Consider the following 25,132-nt stretch of genomic DNA (forward strand, 5'->3'; position numbering starts at 1 on the left):
TGTCAACACATTCTAAATAAAATTGATTAAATTCAAGGATAACAGATTATGAAAGAACTACAACATGTGGAGACGTCACAAACAATGACACAAACAAAAGGCTATAAAAACAATAAAGTGAGGTCTCATCCACTCACCCTGTCACTTTTCCAGGTGCTTCAGGGAACTACGGTGGCCTTCACCGACCAGAAAGGATGTCTTTATTCTTCATTTGTGAGTAATGTTTTTAAATCCAGAACTCATGCTTTACCTTGTTGTCCATTAAAGCTGAGCTTTGCAAGTCTGGCCGCTTTTTCACCTTTTTCTCTACACACAGCGCCCCCTACAGTTTTGGAGTACATATATTTTTACATCACCACCTTGTCCTGACCTCTTTCTCCTCACTGTTCATGCGCATTTGCTTTCAACTGAGCGGGCAAACACAAGCCGTGGAGTCTGAGCTGAGGGAAGAACAGGAAAACGTACAAATGGAGAGTTTATCTCTTACAAATACTGACAAAAATGTGCTTCAGAGTCTCGTCAAAATTCTTAAGGTCACAGTCGTTTCCTCTTCCTCACTTCCTCATGTGACAACTGAAGAGCTTTGTTTGCCTTCTTCTCTTCTGTTTCAGAGTTGTGGAGACAGGGTCATCATTAAGGTGATGATCCACACCTGGACCACGACGCCACCTGGGTTTAAGTTTGATTTTTGTAAATAAACTATTTTATTTTTTTGCACGAGGCCTTGTCTCCTCTCTCCCTATTTTGTTGCAGCCTCACACTCTGACAAGGTTTTTTTTATGCTTCTTCTCGTTCATGATGAACGTCTAAAACAGGGGTCTCAAACTGGCGGCCCCCGGGGCCACATGCGGGCCCCCCAATCGATTACATGCGGCCCCCCATTTCATATCATGTTATAATGAAAACACGGCCCACAACTCCACTGTCTTTTAAACACAGTGTGTAGCTGAGGCAAAGCTGCCAGTGAGGTGATAGAATATAATATTTGTTTGCTAGCAATGATTATTATAACAGTAATAATAAGACATTTGTTCATAATTATCCCATTATCAAATGTATCATATACAACATTCAATTACACATATAAATACGCTTGTTAGGACCAAAGCCATGAATGGCAGTGGCTGAAACGGCTCCTGGCACAAATTTTAATTGCAGTTGTGCACACTATTATTTAAAATATATTTAAAATAAATGTCTGTTTTTGATAGTAATACATTCATTTTTGCACCATAAATAGTATTATTAAGTATACATGTGATATCATGATGAAATATTGTGAACAGTTGTTTTTTTTCCCACTCTTTTGCTGGCCCCCTCATGACCACAATAGATGAACATTGGCCCCCAGGTCATTTGAGTGTGAGACCCCTGGTCTAAAATAACACCATCACTGCCTTGATCTTATAGGTGGTACCTGTGTGTGTGTGTGTGTGTGTGTGTAGTAGTACCGTGAAGCAACTCAACTTCTCGTGAGATCTGAGGCTTTGCAACACCTCCTGAATCTCTCGACTCCGGGTCGACGTCCCTGATCTTACAAGGCTGATTTATCGCTAACAGACAGTAGAGGGAGTGGCGACAGCCTCCAATCTCCCTCGCAAACAACACATTAAGCATCACAGTCACTCTGCAGGTGTTAAATTAGGGTAAAAGTCCTGCATTGCACTGCTTCAAAGCTGCTGCAGAAACAAGGCGGCCTTCGTAAAGAATGCCTTTGCCTACAAAAAACAAACGTATTTCCTTTTGGAGCGATTACACACTTAGGTACGGCTACTAAACATTACACAGTGAGGTCTCACTTAATCTTAGGCCTGAGATTATTACATATTAGACATTAGCAGGTAGATTAGGCAAATTCAGCCATCGTCTACTGCTTTGAGGGGGGGGGGGGGTGGTGCTGTTCCAATCTCAGCTGACAGTTCACCTGTCCATCACAGGGACACATAGAGACAAACAACCATTCACTCACCAATTTACCTAATCCCCATATTGCATGTTTTTGGACTGTGGGAGGAAGCATGAGAACCTGGAGAAAACCCACGCACACACGGGGAGAACATGCAAACTCCTTGCAGAAAGGCACTTGTTCCGAAGTTACTCCAACTGGGGCTCGAACCCAGGAAGAAGAAGAATGAATGGTTGTTTGTCTCCATATGTGTCCCTGTGATGGACAACAGCGCCCCCATGTGACCCTCATGATGGACTTAATCCTGGATTGACGCTGAAAGAGAAACTGAACGACTCGGAGACAGGTAGATTTGTAGTCATGAAAACAGTGGCTTTTTAATGTAAACACTACATTCGATTGGTTTTTCCAGCACGGACATCCCACATGAAATAACAACCATTCACTAAAGAGGAGAGGAGGGAGAGAGAGAGAGAGAGAGAGAGAGAGCTGCACAGGAAAAAAAAAAGCATTCACTGGGTAAAAAAAGAAAGAAAGAAGAGAACGTAGAGGAGGTGGATTAAAAAAAAGAATAATGAACAGGAACAGAATGCCATAAACAGGTAAATCATGTCATTATACACAGTCTTTATCTTTTCAAAAGGGAAAGAAAGAGTTCTTTATATCTGGATAAATAGACGGAGGAGTGGGTCAAACAGAGTCCAGAACAGATTTCCAAATCTACTTATTGTGTGTGTGTTATGTGTGTGTGTGTGTGTGATGTGAGAACTGTGCTTTTCATTGTAGACCTGGAAGGTGTGTGTCAAACTGAAAAGAGAGAGAGACAGAGAAGAAGAAGAAGGAGAAGGAGGAAGAGGAGGAGAAGAAGAAAGGAGCATGACTTTATACAGCATCGATGTGTGAACATGCGGCGTCCTCCTAACGAGCAAACGCAGCCAAAAAACGTGCTCTTCCCTCTGATAAAAACGAAAGAATGGTTTATTTTCCCCCCTCCACCCCAAAGAAGAAATAATCAAAAATGGATATCGTCGTCGTATTATATTGAGTTGTTCTGAGTCAGGCTAAAGTGTGAGGACATGGTTTCTAATGCAGGGAAACAAACAGGCATGACGCTTTAAAAAGGAGGAGGAGGAGGAGGAGGAAGAGGGCGGGGCCAAAAACAAGTCAACACATTTTTAAAAAGGGATGTAAAAAAAAAAAATCGTCGTTGTGTTAATACCCATGTCTGTTGGTTTTTAATTCTTAATTATAATAATAATAAATGGCTTTTTTAACTTAAAATCCCCACATGTCACTATCTCCCAAAATCTACTCTCCGTCTTTCACGTTTTTTAACCCAAGGAAACTAACTCTTATTATTATTATTATTATTATTGTTATTATTATTATTATTATCCTCTCTTGTCGGGCTATTGTTTCTTTCTTTTTTTTTATTTATCTGTTTTGCCATTTTTATTTAAAATTGTTGTTTTGTAAATAGTTGAACTGAACAGCGTCGACGTCGAGCTTTATTTTTTTTTGTTGTTTTCTTTTTGTTTTTTCAAACTGGTCTCTTTGTACAAAGGCTTGAGGATCTCATGCTATCTGTGTCAGAGGGTTAGGAGGAAGAGGAGGAAGAGGAGGAAGAGGAAGAGGGGGTTACACCCACGAAATCTGGGTGTCATGCGAAAGAACAAAACAAAACAAGGCCAAAAAACGGAAAAGATGGACGGATGAGAGAGAAAAAAACAAGTCATGAGTACATGAGACAGAGAGGCAATCGATCGATCAATAAATAAACAAATAAATTAATCAGTCCTTTATCAAAGCGAGGGGTGAGTTCTCGTACGTGGACGATGTCAGTGGCTCTAACAGTGAAGGGAAAAGGTGGAGTTATAACGTGGTGGACTTGCTTCTAAAAAGCGGAGCTATCTACACAACAGTACCCGTGTTACATGGCACTGATTTTTAGGATTAGCACAATTTTTTTTCAGCCAATGACTGAAGTGGCTGAGGGAAACAGGAAGCCTCACTTGCTGCCGATGAAAACCAAGTCTCAAAATAATAATAATAAAAACAAAAAAAAACCAATACAAGTTAATCAAAACAACAGTAAAATCGTTTGGCTAATGTAAACAAAACGAGCAGAGTCAGTTTCAGCAGGTCTCGAGAGGTGTTTTCTGAGGTTTTGGCTGACCTGCGTTTTCTTTTTTTTGTGTCTTTTTCTTTTTTTCTTTTAGTGCTATCAACATTTCCCGCCAAAAACTAGTCATTACATAATAATCACGACTATAGCAAAAGAACAAACAGGGAAAGGGCACACGTACGTACGCACACGTGCTGAAGGTGAAGAAAAGAATAAGGTGAATAAAAATCAGTGTACAGACTGACACTCATGTAATAAATATACACACGGTCGACAACAAAAGTAAAAACAAAGTCATATTCATAGCAATCGTGGACGGGGAAAAACAAAAAAAGAAGAAGAGTACAGGTTTACCAACGAAAGACGACGAGAGAGAGAGGAAAGAGAAAGAGAGAAAATGGAGGCTTTCATCGACTTTGTTCAGAGAAGTTTTCAGGCTGCAGGGTCTCAGGGGTTTTTTTCTCCACTAAAACAAAGGTGTGTTTTTGCTCGGCAGCAGCAGGCCAAAGAACATCAGGAGAGAACAGAAGAGACGAGAACTAAAAACATTATATATATATAGATTTATATATACGTATGCCTATTTTTTTTTTTTTTTCATTTTTAAATTATCCTCATTATTAATATGTACCTAGTTGCATTTTTTTTCTTTCGTTTTTTTTTCTTTAAATAATCAGCTGAATCGTCGTCATCATCATTTCCACAGCAGTGTCAAAGGAACGGGGAGCGAGGAGGGAGGGGCCAGGAAGGGGGCGGGGTTTTTGGAGGGTGGGGGGGTAGGACAAAAGGGGGAAGACATTGCGGTGGGGGCGTGCTTAGTACAAGCCACACCCTCGGAGGTTGTTGGCGATGATGATGTCGGTCACGGCGTCAAACACCACCTGGATGTTTCCTGTATCCGTGGCGCAGGTCATGTGACAGTAGATTTCCTTATTCGGAGAGCGGTTCTTGCTCTCGAACTGTGCTTGGATGTAAGCTGCTGCGTCGTCGTAGGTGTTAGGTCCTGGAGACACACACACACACACACACACACAAACACACATGTGAAGTTAGAGTATTGGATAAGAGTGAACATCTGTATCTCAGAGGAGACAATCGGAGCTTTCCTAGCACCTGTCGGCTCGGCTTGACTTGTTTTCTTTTGCTTTTCCATCAGTGAGAGTACCTGCTTTTCTAGTACCTGCTCTGGTGAGGTTCTAAGCGAACTGAGCTGATACTTAAATGTGACGTCAGGTGACTGCCGCTCACTGATTGGTCAGAGAGTATCGTCGCAGGAAGAGTCATGAGCGCGACGTCCGACACAAGAATCAAACCGAACAATGCCAAACTACAAATCGGTAAAAAAAGTAGTGTTAACAGTGTCAAGATTAGCGCATGACGCGTTTCCATGACGACCGGCCGAAGAAAAAAAACGCGTTACGTCATGTTTCATGTGACTCCCGATTGTTAAAATAAGTCATACTAAACAAGCGCTGCTCTTTTTGTTTAATAAACAGACCGCTCCAGTTTGACTGTAGGTGTGCTAACTTTGCTACCACAGCTAACGCAAGCTAACGGGTAAACGGTGCCTGGACTCCGGTGCCCCGGCGCGAAAAACTGCGTCACTTTAGAGACTAATTTTAACAACTGGGAGTCACGTAAACATGATGTCACACGCACCTCTTTTTCCGGTCCGTCATCATGGAACTAGAGTTGCTAGTTAAGTTAGCGCTGCTAGTTTAGCATGCTACTAGAGCTGCTTTTTGTTTAATAAACAGACTGCTCCAGTTCGACTGGTGCGCTAACTTCGCTAAAAGAGCTAACGCACCTAACGGGTAAACGCACTAGTTAATAATACTTAAAAATCCTGAAAACTCTACCCCAGGGGTGTCAAACTCACTTTTGACCAGTAAAATAATAGCATAATAACCTATGAACAACAAGAATGTATCTTTTTACAAAACATGACATTTCTTGAGAAATAGACAACAATATTATGCCTCAATTTACCATGTACACATGACACTGGATCTATAAAGGCACAGACATTTAGTCACAGGTATCTGGAAGTGGGAAATATTGTATTTGACATTGACATTTTAACAAATTCATTCTGTGGGCCGGATTGGACCCTCTGGCGGGCCAGTTATGGCCCCCGGGCCGTATGTTTGACATCCCTGCTCTACCCAAACTGTGTAGAGTCGTGCTGTGCTGTGTCAAGCCGAGTAGCGTGGGGACGAGATGGCGGCATAACGGACTTCCTGTGATGATAAAGGCAGCTGGTAAAATGGAAGTAAAGAGGAGGACGAGCTGAGGGACTGGGACTGTGTGGAGAGGACAGAAGACAGAAGACAGAAGACAGAAGCTGTCTTCTGTCTTCTGTCTTCTGTCCTCATGACTGACCAAGTGTGACCGTCTCTTGCTCTCGGACTCCTTCTCTCCCTCTGTCACGTCTCCACACATCACCTCCTCTCCCCTGTGTCCATCTCCTCTTTTCACATCCCAGTTTATCGTCATTTCCCTCTGCCTTCCTCGTCTATTGTCCCTTTTTCTTTTTTTAAACGCACTCAACTAAATCTCTCCTGTTTCTCTTTTCAAAATCAGTTTTATTTATAAATCCCCAACTTCGCAAAAATCAGTTTGCCTCGGTGGGTTTTTGCAATCTGCTCAGTGAGCCGTGTGACCTCAGCTGCACGGTTATTCAAACATGTAGTTATTTTGTTTCAGCGAAATCCTCCTCCTTATAACTGAAGACCGCTTCAGCTCGGATTTAAAGGCCGTTGGTTTAAATCTAACCGAGTGTAAATTCTGAGTCTGTTTAATCAGTGTCTGCGTGTCATTTCTCTGCTGGGAATCAGGTTTAGAAAAGATAGAGAGTCGTCATTCATGCTTTAATTTGAAGTAGTGCTGTTGTCCTCACATAGTATTTAGTCAACATCATTCGCAGCCTGTCAAAAGCTCTTTTAATGCTCTTTTTTTGTCTGTTTGTTTTTCCCAAATTGGTTTATCCTCATCCCTGCCAAGAGTCTGCAGACGATTGACTCCACTCCAGTGACGGTTGCTGCTCTTTGAAACAAGGGAAGCTCATTTCAGAACCTAGTTATTTACACATGAATTCTGCAATCAAACAATAGGCTACGTGCACAATGGAACTTCCGCCTAGCAACCATGGCTTCCGGTAGGTCGTGTTGTTGTTGTGATTTCCCCGAAGACGCTAGTGAAATGCTAAGTCGTAGAGTCAATTTTATTCGTAAAAATTTGCGGATTTCGGATACAAGAGAGACGGTTATCGTATCAAAAAGTCAGAACGCCAGGCCTACATTGTTGTGTACCCCTTTGTACAAATTTGTCTCTGTATAGTACTAACAATAGTACAATAGTAGTTACAATAGTACGATAAACTTTCATAGGTTTCCGGTGGATGTGTGTGTGCGAGCCTAATGGATGGTGAGGGTACGGTGGGACGACTTCACACAAGTTTGCAGCCAGCATTTCAAAAAGGACGATTTTGTTACGCCGGGGTAATTGACGAGGCTTAAGAAAGGTGCCGTTCCTGCTCTTTATACTTGGAATAATTCCCAAGTACCAACACCGAGGGCGAGAGCGGAGACCCAGACAGCAAACAGCAAATGCGGCGCTCAGTCTTGTGACTTGCGCTTATTAATTACTTATAAAGCGGTGAGACTTTTTAAAAAAGCAGAAACGTTTAATTTGAGGACGAGGATGCCACGGTTGCTAGGCGGAAGTTACATTGTGCACGTAGCCTAGCACGTAGCACGTAGAACAAGAGAACGCAATAATTATGTCAAACTGAAATGCTATAATCGTGTTTTTATTTCCAGTGCATAGACAAAAACGGGCTAAAAAAATTACTCCCAGAGAAGCTGAGCTTCCCCAAAAGTGAGGTTTTTGCTGCATTACATGTAAAAGTAGTTGTTTTTTCTTTAATTCAGTGTTAAAATTAACTCAGTGGCTGCTCTTTAACACAGCAAACCTCCTCCGCAGTAATATTGACAACACAGGAACACAATCTGATCATTTTAAGGTCATGTGCTTCTCACGTTTGTCTGCTCGATCACACAGTTAACGACGCATCAGCTGCTTTATCTGTCCTCTGTTTCACTGAATCGATCACACTGATCACTAAAAAAGAATGAGTGTATAATGACTGCGTTGTTACCCGTGTACTCGGGGAAGCAGATGCTGAGCGGAGACTTCTTGATCTTCTCCGCGAACAGGTCCTTCTTGTTGAGGAAGAGGATGATGGAAGTGTCGATGAAGAACTTGTTGTTGCAGATGGAGTCGAACAGCATCAGAGACTCGTGCATGCGATTCTGCGAAGGAGACGGAAAGGTGGGATTAGATTAGATTAGAGGAACAGATGGAAAGAGGAGAGAAAAGCAGGGCTGAGTTAAACATACATCCACTTTAGATCTATAATGAAGTCCAATAAGCAGAGCTGACATAACTCTCTCCGTCTTCTTTAAACCTCAATAAGACTGTGATGAGGGAAAGACATTAAGGACATTTACGGTTTTGCTGCTCATTTTACTGCCATTACAGCAGAAATGTCTTTACTTCATCGAGTGCATGAACATTGTGCAGCGGCAAAGATGCTGACCGAGGGCAGAGGCGGGCGGTGTTAAGAAATGCCTGTTCATGAGAAAACACTTCCCAACATTTTCAATAAATGTTTATTCACGAAGAAAATACACATCCTGTTACTTTGCAGTGTTTTATTAATCATTTCTCTTTGTGTATAAATACAATCAATTATCACAGCAGTGAGCCAGATACAGCACAGACAGTGTTCATCACATAAATGCACATATTCACATGGACAAAATTGGTTCCATGTAAATTCTTAGAAACAAGGGTTCCAAAAGTGTCTTCTACAAGGGCTGAGGTTCTACCTGGAACCATTTGCTTCTGAAAAACCCTTTCCCGAAGAAAGGGTTTTTCAAGGGTTCTTGGTAACACTAATGGTTCCAGTAAGAACCATTTTGATCCAGAGAACCCTTTAAACCTTTATAAAAAGGTTCTACCTGGAGCCAAAAAGAGTTCTCCTATGAGGACAAGCCGAAGAACCTTATATGGTTCTACTTAGCACTTTTACTTCTAAGTGTGTACCAAACTAATATAAAGTGTTAATTAACTGTTCTTCAATGTTAGGCTGTGAGTGTCTCCTGCTCTCTCTGTGATTATCTATCTACTGTTACGATCGATGCAGATTCACGTACGTTGGTTCTGCTAGCGTAACAAGCTAGCTTAGTGTTGTGTGCCACATGTTTAGCTATTCTTCAGGCCTCCTTTAGCAATAAAGCTACTTGTAATAAATGTAGCTTATTGGCCAGGATGGAGCCGAGACTTAGCAACATAGAAGCTAAGTATAGTTAGCCAGTCCCCTGTATTCAGTGTGGACCACATAGCTATTATCATTAGCTCCCCCAGTAGCTCCCATGCAGACAGGGCAGCTTGAGATGCCTCGGGAACACATATTCACCATTAACTAGGTGCTTACTAGGGGGTCGTACCTATGTTCCCCGGTCTCATACAAAGCGGGGAACATAGGACCCGGGGAACATAGGTACGGCCCCCTTACTAGCATGCACATAAGTAGCATACTAGCCCTTATTAGTAAATATTAAGCACGTATTAACACCTTTTTTTTAGGAAAAATCTTAATATATGTCGTAATGCAGGTAGAATAAGGTTATGTAGAATAAGGTGTTAATATGTGCTTAATAATTACTAATTACTAATAAAGGGCTAGTACGCAACTTATATATGTTAGTGCTGTCAAATATTAACGCGTCAATGGCGTTTAACGGCTTCAACGTTAACGCACGACGTGTTTCCATGGCGATTGACCGGAAAAAGACAGACTTAGCAACATAGAAGCTAAGTATAGTTAGCCAGTCCCCTGTATTCAGTGTGGACCACATAGCTATTATCATTAGCTCCCCCAGCAGCTGCCATGCAGACAGGGCAGCTTGAGATGCCTCGAGATGATGTATGTTGTGTTTTGTCTTTATACAAATAAAATTGAATTGAATTGAATATTAGGGAACACATATTCACCATTAACTAGGTGCTTACTAGCATGCACATAAGTAGCATACTAGCCCTTTATTAGTAAGTATTAAGCATGTATTAACACCTTTTTTAGGAAAAATCTTAATTTATTGTAATGCAGGTAGAATAAGGTGTATATGTGCTTAATAATTACTAATTACTAATAATGGGCTAGTATGCAACTTATATATGTTAGTGCTGTCAAATGTTAACGCGTCAACGGCGTTTCACCGCGTCAACGTTAAAGCATGGCGCGTTTCCATGACGATTGACTGGAAAAGACGCGCGTGACGTCATGTTTACATGACTCCGGATTGTTAAAATGAGTCTCTCATCAAGTAGCGCTAAACTTTAAAAACAGAGGTACACATACGCAGTACGCAGGTACGCAGGTTATTTGTATCGCTGCTCTTTTCCTTTAATAAACAGAGCGCTCCAGTTCCACTGTAGGCACGCTAACCGGCGCTAAAAGGAGCTAATGCAGCTAACGGAGCTAACTGGTAAACAGTGCCTGGACTCTGGTGTAGCAACACGTAAACATGACGTCATGCGCGTCTTTTTACCAGTCAGTCGTCATGGAAATGTGTCGTGCGTTAATGCGCGTTAACCTTTTGCACAGCACTAATATATGTTAGTAAGCACCTAGTTAATGGTGAATATGTTCCCTAATCTAAAGTGTTACCGTAAATTCAAAGCCACAGCAGTGAGGCGTTCAAATGCCTTATGTTTAAACAAGCACCAAAACACCTGAAGCATAAATAAATCAGCAGGAGCTCATTTAAATCTATAAAAACTTCGGTAAAACCTTTCTTTTTCACGACGTGACAGCACCAGTGATTGTTTTAGTGACAACAGGTCCAAAACAGAACGCAGCCATAAACACTAAATAACCTGTGTGAGATGAGGTGTGGAGGATGACACCTTTCCTTTTTCTTTTTTTTTTTATATTTCTCTCCTTGTCAGGAGAAGACAAAGCTGCGATCATAACGACGAGGAGCGCTGAATCAAACCGGAGCTCTGCTCTGCTCCAATAACAATAAAAAGAAAAAGAGAGTTTTCAGCGTTTTCCATCCCAGAGGACCTGTCGTGATTACTGCACCCATAATTCTTCCGTCCAAAAGTTTTCAGTCTGGCTGAACGCTGACTTGCAAATTTTTTTGGGATGATTGATGAATCGCTGTGACAACTGCTGAGGCAAGATGGAGGAGGCTGTCATATCATGCTTTATTTCTGTTACATCAAAGCTGATGTGCTGAAAAAAACAAAAAACGACCCGGTTTCCTCCTCGCACAGACCCAAAAACACGCAGAGGTTAATTAAACGCTTTGACACTGAGCAGAGGTGTGAATGTGACTGGTGACCTGACCAGGGCGAGGGATTGGCTCCAGTGACCCTCGACACTCATATGGAGGAGAAGAAAAGCTGATGTTTCAAAACTATCTCTGGAATAGAACTATTAAAACATATTTTCCATGACCAAACACACTTGTGGAACAAATAATCTGAATAGAAAAACTTCATGTAACCACATAATCTGGTCTAATTTCGGACAAAATGTTACTCCCAATTGAGAGCTGTGGTTTCCGATCATGACTTCCTTGTTTGGGTTATCACACCAACGTAAACTTGACATATTTTACACTTTTATTATAGCTGGAAATAGATTAAAAAAAACATGATCAAGAGGTGAAACTATTCTCTTTTTGTTAAACATCTCAATGGTTGAAAGGACACGAGTTAAAGAGTGACTAATTATGGAAAATTAGACAACTCTGCTCATGTTAAAATGGTTGACATGAGCAGAGTTGATTATGCACGTCATAATCATTTTACTGTGTACAGACGTATACAGGGAGCACATTGTTTTACTCTCTTATGGAATGAAATGTGTAAGTTGGAACTTAATTCATGAACCATTTACTCTTTTTTTCTTTCTAGGAAGATTTTATGAAGATGTGTCTTAACTTAGCTTAACCTAACCAAGGACACTTCTACGTCTTTAATCTGTTTCCTTCAAGGATTTGAAGCTGAAAAGTTGTTCTCTAAAGTAGAATTATGTCATATTTACCCTAATTTAACTGTCTTGGAGATTTGGGGGCTGTCTCCACTCCACTCGTCCTACAGTCTCGCAAAGTCTTGGGTTTCACTTTATGCTACAACAGACACACCTGAGCCAGGTGCCGACTACAAGATCGAGGCAGTGATAGCGTTATTTTAAACGTTCATCATGGCAGAGCCAGTGAAAAAGAAGAAGAGAAAACTGTTGCTGTAAGAAGAGAGGAAGAGGAAATGACTGCGGGAAAACACAGAAGCATGACTTGTGTTTAAAAAGTGAGGATAAAGCGTTACACAAAGGATGGATGATGGATGTTTATGGTGGTGTCGTACAAATATGTACTCCTAAACTGTAGGGGGAGCTCTGTCGAGAAAAAAAAGAAAAGTTCTGCTTTAAATTGATAAAAGCACACGACGGATCGACTTAAAACCAAATTTTGCAGTGTTTGCTGTAACTTTAATGCCATATTGAAAAGAAAGGAAACACTGGAGTGGAGTTGAAATATAATGAGGTAGCAAATGATTTACATGGAAAAACATAACATGTAACACCTCCCGTCTGTGCTATCGTCTGATTTTAACACCGACATGAAAGACTGAGCTCCGACACTCAAACACTGAGCTGCCATTATCACCCCGAGGGGAAATAAATCACCTGATTGTGAACTGGACCTGGAGTCACACAGCTTCATGTCGACTGCTGGCTGCTCTTCAGACTTAAAGGGCATATTGACATCTATATTTATTATTTTAACGGAGACAGCAAGGTCTTCTTTTGTGTTCTTGCTTGCATTATGTATATTAATATACAGTCTCAGGGCTGCAACGAGGATTATTCTATTATTTGGATTTGAGTCATTGGTTTTCTTAACTCTCAGCTTCTTAAATGTGAGATTTTTTTGTTCCATATCACAAAGAAACCATTAAAACGGACTCAAAACAAAGCATTTGAGAACATCATCATGTCCAGTTTTTCCAACATTTTTTGACATTTTACACTTTATTTTCTGACCCATAAATTCAATTACTTAAGAAAATAATCCACAGAATTTGAAAACAACCGTGAGTTGCAGCCCTAAAATGTACCATATATATCCACAGATCAAATATTCTACATGAAAATCTTCTTCTGCAACAGTGGAGGGACAATATTTCACTAAAGTACCAAAGTTCACAGATTTTCTTTGCTATTTTTGTCTTTAAATGATAAACGAACCCGCTTTTATTGTGTTCTTTTGGCCTTCATTTCTGGAGAACATGCCTGACATTAAATTCCTGCCTCGCTGACATCAATAACCACTTAACATGTAACGAGATAAAAGCTGCGATGAGACAATGATCGACTCCAGAATAAGAACCCACGACACAAACATCCGTGGCTCTTTGGCTGGATAATGGTGTTTTTGGCAGTGAGCGTTTGTGACATTTTCAAGTCCCAGCGGTGTGTTTGTGTCGTCAGTGTGTGTGTGTGTGTGTGTGTGTGTGTGTGTGTCTGGGGTCTGTCTGTGTGGAAAGGGTAGACAGGTGCCTTCTGGGTAATTAATCCACAGATACTGACTCCACCCCAACACCCATGGGCTGCTCTCTCTCTCACACACACACACAACAAACAAACAACCTCAGGTATCTTTTCTGTCCCTAATGAGGAAAATGTTGACACAGAGCTGATGACATCATCATCATCATCATCATCATCATCATCATCATCGTCCATGTGTGTTTTTTAAGAAGGAAAAGTCACAGATTGGAGCAGAGGGATGGAGACACGTCCTCATCCTCTGAGCGTAGAGCGATAAACACTTTGCTCATAAATAAATGAAGACACTATGCTTTTTTGTGACGAGAGCACTCACACTCACACGGCTGAAAACAAACTCACTTCAGCAACAAACACAGCTATATATAAATATATATGTATAATATAGAGTGTGCAGCTCTGCGAGGTCGAACCCAGCTCCATACATTAGCAAAAACTGTGAAACATGAGGTCTTAAAAACAACAGGTTGACACTCATCTCATGCTCCTCTGTCAAAGCTCCCTGCTGCGTTATTAAGACACACTGGTGGACAATAGGTGTATTACATATACACAATATACACAATATTATGATACACTATATGTGGCCCTTGGGCTTTTTAAAATCAATGCTTCCATTGAAGTTTTTTTATTAGTTGTTTTTATAGTGAACTTATAGCGACATAAAAGACTGGAAGATAATCCATCGTGAAAAATATACGACCGGAGGGTGATGAAGGATGACGGCAGCCTTGTCTTCATAAAAACAGCAACTTCCCTGCACACTGTAAATTTATATATACAGTATACATAAAAACATTTGCACACGTCTAAACTTACAACAATCAGTAAAATACTTTTGGAAAAATGTGTATCAATTAGCTCTATATTAAAACACATGTGCGACTGCAATTGTGTTGGATTAACACACCCAGATAGCTCCCATCATGTGCTAATATCCAAAATTAATACAATAGAAGAAGCCATTAATATTGGATTTGCAGTATTATGGGATTAGATCTGCATCAATATTTTGAAACAACACTTCTCACAAAGCAAGCAACACATTTTAAGAAGCAACACTTTATGAATCGAGCAAACAAAAATGAAGCACAAAAATTACCGGAACAAGTGAGGGAGCGTAAAGAACAAGTGAGGGAGTCCAAAAAACAAGTGATAGAGCATAAGAACAAGTGAGGGAGCGTAAAGAACAAATGTGGGAGCGTAAGAACAAGTGAGGGAGCGTAAGAACAAGTGAGGGAACGTAAAGAACAAGTGAGGGAGCGTAAGAACAAGTGAGGGAGTCCAAAAAACAAGTGATAGAGCATAAGAACAAGTGAGGGAGCGTAAAGAACAAATGTGGGAGCGTAAGAACAAGTGAGGGAGCGTAAGAACAAGTGAGGGAACGTAAAGAACAAGTGAGGGAGCGTAAGAACAAGTGAGGGAGCGTAAGAATAAGTGAGGGAACGTAAAGAACAAGTGAGGGAGCATAAGAACAAGTGAGGGAGCGTAAGAGGGAGCGTAAAGAACAAGTGAGGGAGCGGCAAAGAACAAGTGATGTAGTGCAAAGAACAAATGAGGGAGCATAAGAACAAGTGAAGGAGTCCAAAAACAAGTGAGGGAGCACAAAAGCGTTGGATCAAAAATTGCCATCATTGCAAACAAAAAGTGCATTTTCAAACAAATAAAATACAATATTTTTGAATGATTAAATCCATATTTGCAATGTTGTGTATTTTGATTTTGTGTTTCATTTTTGTTTGCTCGATTCATAAAGTGTTGTTTGCTTTGTGAAAGGTGTTTGAAATTCCCTCAGAGTGATGCATCCAAGGCTAAAAACAAATGGGACTTAAACTGAAAACACACTTCTGCTGTATTTCTACTCTTGCAGGGTGAAAAAACCGACGTCTCCTTGTGTCAAACCACTGCGAGGCATTTGGCAAACACTCAGTGAAGTCAGGTCAAAAGTCTAATAGCAGTAAATTAAATAATCTATCATCAGGACATCTGATCAATCTGATGGTGCACTGGTTTGAAATTTTGGCACTGCATCAAACACCAATGTGGTGATGAGGAGGATTTAACCATATTCACATCTTTGCAGGAAACTGCTGTAGTTTCACATGTTTTTATACTGAGATTGCAGGAGATTCTCCAGATGAGCTCTCTCAGATTCACCTCTCTAAATCAGCGCCCAACAGGATTTAATGCACCGACACCTTGTATTTCTACTCGACAGAGGCCATCGCCGCAGCTGCTCTGCCGATGTTATACGGCTTTGATTTAAAACCCGACAAACACGCAATTTCAAAATGAAAACAGCGCTCGTGTTCAGTTTACTCTCACTGATAAAACCATCTGCTCCCAAAGCTTCTTTCAGTGTGACTGACGCTTTGTTTTCATGTTAATTATGAGACTGAATTAATGGCAACACACTGTTTAATATCAATGCATAAATATAGTCATGAATACACAGTCTAAAAAAAGAAATAATAAAAAAAAACATGACAAAAACATAAACATTTCATTATGCTAATTTTTAAGCATCGCAAAGAAAATTGCGGATTTATACAAAACAAAGCTAGAAAATGTGACGTTGAACACGATTTTGTCAAGTCTGCAGACTGTAAACATGACAAGGATTTATCCTCAGTGAAGGTCAAAGTTCATGTGTATCTATGACATGCGCATAACATAAGAGAGATAACTTAAAATTAAATAAAAGAAATATGGAAGTGAGTCACGTGAATAGAACCTCGATTCAAACATATTTGGAGTAACAGTTAAACTGGAGTTTGATTCTTTAGGGACTGACATGAAAACTTGAAAAAAAAAGACTAGTGCTGGGCACGTTCACGGACGTTATCGCATGATGCGTTTCCATGATGACTGGCTGGAAAAAGACACTTGTGACGTCATGTTTACGTGACTCGCGATTGTTAAAATGAGTCTCTAAAGTAACGCTAAACTTTAAAAATAGAGGCACACATACGCAGTACACAGATACGCTGGTTATTTGTAGCGATTTAATAAACAGACCGCTCTAGTTTGATTGTAGGCACACTAACGGCGCGAAAAGGAGCTAACGCAGCTAACGCAGCTAACGCAGCTAACTGGTAAACAATGCCTGGACTCCAGCGTTGCCCTTTAGCGCTTTAATAAACAGACCGCTCCAGTTCCACTGTAGGCATGCTAACGGCGCTAAAGGAGCTAACGCAGCTAACGGAGCTAACTGGTAAACAATGCCTGGACTCCAGCGCTGCCCTTTAGCGCTTTAATAAACAGACTGCTCCAGTTCCACTGTAGTTGCGCTAATGGCCATAAAGGAGCTAACGGAGCTAACTGGTAAACAATGCCTTGACTCCGGCGCTGCCCTTTAGCTCTTTAATAAACAGACTGCTCCAGTTCCACTGTAGGCGCGCTAACAACGCTAAAGGAGCTAACGCAGCTGCGGCACGTAAACATGACATCGAGCGTCTTTTTCCGGTCAGTCGTCATGGAATTGCATCAACGTTAACGTGCCCAGCACTTAAAAAACACACACACATTAGCCTTATTATTAACACCTATAACCTACATTTGACCCTGTGCCACACGATAGCATCACTGAAACAGGCCACGCGTGTGTAAACACTGACATTTTAACACAGATCAGGATCAGTAAAGGCCGCAGCCCTGCAGGTTTAGAGATATGATAACATCAGTAATCGCGTCAAAGACAAACTGGATGTTGGTGGTGTCCGTGGCGCAGGTGACGTGGGAGTAGATGGTCTTGTTGACGGACTTGTTCTTGCCCTCGTACACAGACTTGATATAGGCCACTCCCTCGTCGTAGGTGTCGGGCCCTGAGGAGACAAGATGACATAGAGTGGGGAATTAGAGCCAAAAGGCAGAAACGGCGGCGTCAGTAGAGTGTAACTCATTTTCTGTATCAGCAGGAGTTTCTCGTATTTGTCTCAAAAACATGACCTTTGGATTTGTGGCTCAGCACACTTTTTCCTGCTGATGTGGATGAGTGTGTGCTCGCTGCCAGCCAAGCTGCACAACTTAAATGTAATTCCACTCTAGGCCTAAAAGGTCCATTCTTATTTGTGTCTTATTTTCAGCCAAAAATAGTTCAATTTCCGTTTTCAAATCATAATCATGATCTTAATAGGAAACTGGAAACCCTGTGTCACGCATTTAATTTTTCAAAGTATTTTGAGTTTTGGGAAATTAAAAAGCAATGCTGGGAAAAGCAATATCTAATTTTCACAGTGATTAATGAGTCATTTTGAGCTGCTGGTGTCACTGACGTCTATGTGACAGCAGCTCTCTCTCTGCTTCACTGGAGGACGTTTTCAGAGCGAGCCTGGAGACGAGGAGGCCTTTGTAAAATGGAAGAAGATGACGAGAGGAAACAGGTTGTGAATTTTAATTTTCTCTTTCTCACACTCTCTCTCTGTTGCTTTCCCACAGTCTCTCTCTCTCCTCTCGGTCGGTCTCGTCTCATTCTCTCACACTCGCTCTCCTCTTGTTTGGACTCCTGGCAACACAAGTCCTGATTTCATTCACTGTTTCACTCTCTTATTATTGTTCTCTGATGTTCTCCTCTCTCCGTCCTGTGTTAATGAGTGGTTAAAGTTCATGGGAAATCTTTAAAATACATTAGAACGGACACAACTGGTTGAGCTGTTATTAGAAAATTGACTGAAATGGACTGAATTCCAGGGTAAAAATGTCACCATGAAAGGTTAAAATTAGGGCTGTGTGTCACAATCTCCATCCTCAATCCAATATTGATCGAAACAAGGTCACAAACTCGACCTTTGAAATCAAAGGTGAAATCGAGGATTTAACCACGCCCCCCAGTGCAACGTCCTGCAGACTCTCAGTGTCGCTGTTGTAGCCGTTATAGCTACGCTACCTCCTCCCGCTAACCCCGAGCTGCTGCCAACTAAGTGTAACCACGGCAACTGCTGACTGATGAAATCACCGGAGTGGACATATTTTGTTCCTCATGACAACGTTTGCGTTGTCTACAAGTGTTTAAGCACACGTTATTAGCGTGTAGCATAGCATAGGACGTCTCCGCGTGCACCATAAGGACGTAGACGTAACTACAAAAACTGCTCACGTTAACACAGGCAACTCTTCTGTCCTCATTTGGAGTGAAACCTCCTGAAAATTCTCAAAAATCAAGGATTTGGGGAATGGTGACTCACCTAGATAGACTTTCTCTGTTTTTCACCTACTTATTTGCTTTGGTTTTTATTTTTGTTATTTTAATGAGTGCAAGTCTCCTCCTATTTTTATGTTGTCTTTTCCATTGATTTACTCTTTTAATTTTATTTAGTGACTTTCCTTTTTGTATTTTATCACTTCCTTTAAATTCATTCAGCAACAGGGGCTGCATTTAAATGTGTTATTTAAATACACCTTGACCTTTCACAATAACGTAAATCAAATGAGCTAAAAGAGAACGACTCTTCTGCACCTCCTCTGTTCACAACCTCACGACTAAATCTGAGACTTTAGGCTTTGACCAATAAATGTGGAAATGCAGTATATGTATATATATACAGTATATATATGTTTGTGTAGAAGCAGTGTATACCAGTGTACTCGGGGAAGCAGATGGACAGCGGCGACTTGCTGATCTTGCGTTGAAAGATGTCCTTCTTGTTGAGGAAGAGGATGATGGCGGTGTCCTTGAACCACGTATTGTTACAGATGGAATCGAAGAGCTTCAGCGACTCAAGCATGCGGTTCTGTGGGAGAGACACGAGCAGGGATGTCAACAGGGCGACACACACACAACTAACTAACTAAGCGCATGCACATTTAAATGCTATGCAATATACGATTATAGATGATAAGACTTTCAGTCAAAGCTTTAGTTTGTAGAGCTGCAACTAACAATTACTTCCATAACTGATTAAACTGTGGATTATTATCTCGATTAATCGAGTACTTGTTTGGTCCAGAAAATAACTAGATGTTGATGTTACTGAATTCTTGTTTTTTCCACAACACAAAATAATTCCGTTTTAATGATTTATTTTTTTATATGGAGCAAAGAAAGCAGGATATATTCACATTTGATCAAGTTGATAGTCGGTTAATGGAATAATTGTTGCAGTCCTAATTCACTGTGTAACGGATTAAAATCATGATGGAGCATAAATCTAAATATTGATGAGATGAGAATTTTAAGATATGAATGGCAAAAATATTAAAAGCTGGGACTCTTTTAAATAAAGCATTAATAAAAAAAAACAACTCCAATAAGAACATGAGAGATCCTTTCTGTCAAGATTAGGCAGGATATATAACTGATAATAAAACTGATATCATACATTTGTAATTAAATTTGCTAGTTGCGTTGTTTCAAATTGGGATTTATATTTTAAATCAATCAGTTGTTCAGCTCACGTACTCGTAAAAATAAAAATAGAGTTAAACAAAGCCATGCACATTCAGTTTGACTGTAGCACACTGTAAGCAAGTGATCACCCTGCAGAGTTTCTGACCACTAGGGGCAATAGCAAGTAATGTTTTGTATTGTTTGTATCACATGACTTTACATCATATGAATGATGGAAAACCATGAGCAGCAATGTATGTAAGCGACGTGTTTGACGTCTGCAGAGGGCGGCAACAGTTTGTGGAAGCAGGGCAACAATTACAAAAGTAGCAGCGTGACAATAAAAGAAGAGAAGAAGAAGAAATTATACTTTTAACTAACTTTTTTTTTTTTTTTTACTGTTAATAAAAAAGTCCACAGGGTTAAAAATACATCCTAATGTATAAAACGCGACATGCTGTATTACTACATTCTCCGGTTAGTCAGATTAAATAATCATCACTGGAAATGAGCATTAGTACATTAAGAACGCAACTAGTTTTAGTCATTAATTATTTCTCCATTATTAGGCAATGTAGTAAGTGGCTCGTACTGTTTTAATAAATCCCGGCTCTGTTAGCGTTAGCAAGCACTAGAACGGTTTGTTTACCAAAGTGCTTTATGCATCACTCGACGTTGATTAGTCCCATAATGTGCTCGCTAATGGGATCAGCCCGCAGGTGAAAAAACAAACGAGCTAAGGGTATTAATTTTTAAAGTGCTCATTAAAATAAAAACAACAACAACAAATAAATAAATAAATAACGACAGCCGAGCCATACTGTAAGTGGAAATAGATGAGCGTTTGAAAGCAGCTACTCGAGGAAAAGATAGTGATGATGATGGTGATGAGGAGGATGAGGAGGATGAGGGAGACAACCTAACAGAGTGTTTCATACCTGTCTGTGCGTGGAGCGTCTGCAGAAGATCTGACTGCTGATTGGTTAGAGAAGGACAGTCGATGGCGAGAGCGACAGGAGGAGGAGTGGAAGGAGCCAGAGATGCTGCAGGGGGCGGAGCTTAGAGCAGGAACCAAAAAAAAAAAAAAAATGCCCCACCCACATTTGATCCCAATATCCTGGTTTATAACCCCACCCCCTTTCCCATCCCTATCCCAGGAGGCAGGAAGACGGTGATCACCCAGAGCTGTTACTATTTCAGAGAATGTCAGTGTGTGTGTGTTGTCATATTTTCAGAGGTATAAGACAAAGACAGCCAGAGGAATGCAAGCAGTGATTGAACAGAGAGAGCAGCGTTAAACGTACGCGTGGTTGTGTTCGTACAGCAGCACACAGCGATATTTACAGTCAAAGTCAAAACCCTCAAGCGTGCACCATCAATATAATAACAATATATACCATTAATATAATAACAATATAACGTTAATTACTGTCGGTTAGATTCCTGTCACTCGTGTCCAGACGTGAAAGCAATTACGGGAACAAATGTTGTCATTCTATTTCAATACGTAGCATGGAAATGAGTTTAATGGAGCGCTTAAATGGCACATACAGTACACTGTGTGTGTGTGTGTGTGTGTGTGTGTGTGCATTATCACCTCCATTAGGGAGAGGGTGTTTGTAATTTCAGAATCACATGCCATGCACATGTCTGCTAGTAGAACTGTGACAGTGGAGATGGAAAAAAAACACACCCAACAACAAGTAATTAAACTCCCACACTGTTTTACTTAATAATAACGCTGTTAAAGGCAATTATGTGATCTAGTGTTGTTCATAAAGCTATTGTGGACCAGCAATTTCCCCTTATTATCGTACAGTAAAGTAAGTTTTCCATATTTTTCCAAACTCTGAAAATCCTTATTGGTCCATGCAGGGAATTTTGCTTCGTTGTTAAATAAACAAAAAATGGCACTAACTGTACGAGGGTTGTGAGGCTTTTTAGGTTCAGTAACATGAGGAACTTTTGATCTACAGCTGCAGTGCACTGTGTACGAGTGACACTAAGTTTAGGGTTAGGTTTGGTACGGTGCATATTTTTTGTGTGTTTCCATTAACAAATAGTACCACAATAATCAGCCCCAACTGTTCCATTTTTGGTACCCTTCCCTTGGGGGAACTGGAATTAATGGTACGGTACGGTGGGGGCGAGCGGCTCCAGCTACGACTTCCAGTCTGATTGGGCGACAGAAAGGCGCCACTCCCTTGCAACCCGTGTTTCTTCAATGCCTGCAGTCTATTCTCGAACAAAGTTTGACTTCAGAGCTACTGGAAGTCCTCCATTTTTTGTCTATGGTTGATGTTGTTGTTCATTGTCATTGCACCGGTACAACATCACACTACATATCTCCGTGGAGCCTGACCCAGGACATTACTGTTCCCAACTGTGCCGTACCGCACCAAACCGAACCGTACCATGATGGAAACATAGCATTTCCATGAGGAATAGAACCAAAATACAACATCCCGACCGTTCCATTCTTTGGCCCCCCTTTTCTTGGGGTACCTTAGTAAAATGGTACGGCATGATCAGGGTAACTACCAAGTAAAGGTACTGTTCTCATTCAAAAACACAAGCCTGATCCAGGGCTTTACCATTCCAAAGTGAACAGTCCGTACAATGATGGAAACACAGCGTGAGTGATTAATGTCCAGCTTTATCCTATCACAGTCTGATGCACTCCTCTGCGCTGATACAAAGCCCTCAAATCAAACCCTTAGTTTAGATTTTCTCCTCTCGTGGAGGAACCTTAAGCCTTAAGATCCATTCCTCATTTCCTCCAACACCACCTGGACATTTAGGTTGATCCACAGATCCCGGAGATGTCGCACAGTTGTCATAAAACAGGTCCTTAATTTAAACATGTCATGTCACGGCACTTCAGCCTGATCTGTCAAGATACTTAAGCTGTTTAAGAGTGTGTGTTTTGATGGATATTTCCGGACATTCTTCTGGTGCTCCCAACACAGAGGGAGGCTTGATGACATCTAGATAAATATAGCTGCAACTAAACACAATTTCTCAGAGGAAACACTTCAGGAATAGCCGTTTCAATCCGTTTCTGTGTGAGCCGCCATGTTGTTTGATTACCTTCACTTGTCATTTACTTGTGTTATCTGCGGCAGACGCTGTGCTCTTTTTGTTGCTGTTGTAACAAATAGCACCCAAATCAGCTGATTTTGCCTGCGATGACATGGCGCCATCTTTTATCGCCTCATGGTGGATCGTGGCTCCACCCGTGTGAAAATGCTTTACCAATGCTGTTTTTTTAATGTGCAAAAACTGCAGTAAATCAAGACGCCTTCTGTATAGCTCAAGAGTCATCAAGTCTGTCTGCAAGTTATTCTACCTGCTCTTCTTATGATATAAAGCAGGCTTTAGCTTTTTATGTAGCTCATTTGCATTGACAAACCTGCGATAAATAAATAACAGATACAATAATCCTTGGTAATTCAGAAACAATCCAGCATTGTATGCACCACGGCGATGTAGGGTTTCCCTTACAAGCTTGGTTGTATTCTGTGAAGGTATTTACATGTTATATTGTGATATTAACAGGGACATTTTAAGAACTTTCCAGGACCAATTGCCTCAAATTCAAGAATTAGGGTTAACCCTAACCCTTAACACTTACCTAATTCAAGGACTTGAATGTGCTGACGCAGCTTCAGATGAGAGGGCAGTTTCTAAGAGCTGCGTCACCCATCGTGTCCACTTGTTTGATTTGAATCTGGACTAGTGATTGTCCTTTGGATCTTGGACAAAGTCAGTCTTTTACATTTTCTTTGGTGAGGCAGAGATCTTGGAATTTTCATTTCCCAGGCATCACATTGTCATTTGCTCTCTTGCTTAACTTTACTTGCTTATTGTCCTGCATGGAATCTCAACGGCAGCGAGACAGTGGACACAACACCGCTAGTAATTATTAAGCATTAACTTCTTTCGTGCACAAAATTCAAGCACTTTCAATCGCCCAAGTCCATTTTTCAAAAACATTCAAAGACTTTTTTTTTTTCAAATTCACAAACTTTCAAGGATTACTAGGACCCATCATAACCCTGTATTCAGCAGCAAAAAGAAGACAAGGGCTTGTCCATAGATCAGAAAACAGAAAGCAGGGAAAGTTTGAGTGTAAATATAAACGTTTTAAGTTGTTAATGCTTTTAATAATTCAGCAACATTTTACTCTTTCTGTTTCAAGCCTTTTCAAAGACACATGTTTCATGTTTCAGCTGAAAGTACAGGCCTTAACTGTCGTATATCATTATGTCAAAACGTATTATGGGAATAATGTCGTCCCACATGCTGAATGCATTACCGTGAAACACTGGACACGCTGCAGCACAGTGTCTTTTTTAATGCATACGGTAATAAACGGGTCACGAGGCCACGCGGTGACAGAGGTGGAGAAAGGGGAGAAAGAGACAAAGAGAGCACACATGTGGAACACGTGTTCTTACCGTGGTCTCGTCCTCATGCAGCACCTGGTCGTATCCGCTGAGTGCCACACAGAAAATGATGGCCGTGACATCCTCGAAACAGTGGATCCACTTCTTCCTCTCTGACCGCTGACCTCCCACATCAAACAGCCTGATGGCCACACAGAGACACACGGGAATCAACGTGCATTCATAGACATGGACGTTTTTTTTAAATATCAAATATATATCAGTTTTAATCTGTTTGTGAATTTCATTCCGAGTGCATGTTGATATTTCTCCTTCCCCCTGTGAATGTCACACTGTGATGGGCTGCCACGATTTCATAATAAACCGACTTTATCCACACACTAATTATATAAATGATCTCATTTGCTGCACGACTGCCCCCGCCACACAACATCATAAAACAAACAGGAAAAAAAAATCAAACAAACAAACAGTTTATACCAACCCCAGCAAACGAGCTTGACGCCATTTGTTGCCGATTGCTTGTTTGCAGTGGAAGCGCTTTTCTCAGCAGGAAGACGGACCTTGATGTAACTCAGTCATGTTTTGTTCTCTGAATGTGAGAATATCTTTCTTTTGCGGCCATTTACGGATAATAACTCAGACTTGAGCTTCATTCGACTCAACAAGAAAAAAAAAAAAACACATAAAGAATCACACATAAAATAAACAGAGGCGTTGC

At 40.8% G+C, this 25,132-nt stretch overlaps 1 protein-coding gene across 1 annotated transcript in view; it reads right to left on the reverse strand.

The window, feature by feature from the left end:
• Nucleotides 1-4,837: 4,837 nt before the first annotated feature.
• Nucleotides 4,838-25,132, reverse strand: part of LOC310931055 (guanine nucleotide-binding protein G(o) subunit alpha) — a gene marked incomplete at its 5' end in the record, with an annotated part of 99,928 nt that continues 79,633 nt past the window's right edge. Inside the window, 3 exons of the mRNA XM_083894135.1 lie at nt 4,838-5,034; nt 8,191-8,344; nt 24,463-24,592. Coding sequence (XP_083750261.1) covers nt 4,847-5,034; nt 8,191-8,344; nt 24,463-24,592 — 472 coding nt within the window. The 3' untranslated portion in view covers nt 4,838-4,846. The remainder of the gene's footprint in view (nt 5,035-8,190; nt 8,345-24,462; nt 24,593-25,132) is intronic.

The sequence above is a fragment of the Microchirus variegatus genome (assembly GCF_963457635.1).
Source record: "Microchirus variegatus genome assembly, chromosome: 8".
Lineage (NCBI taxonomy): Eukaryota > Metazoa > Chordata > Actinopteri > Pleuronectiformes > Soleidae > Microchirus > Microchirus variegatus.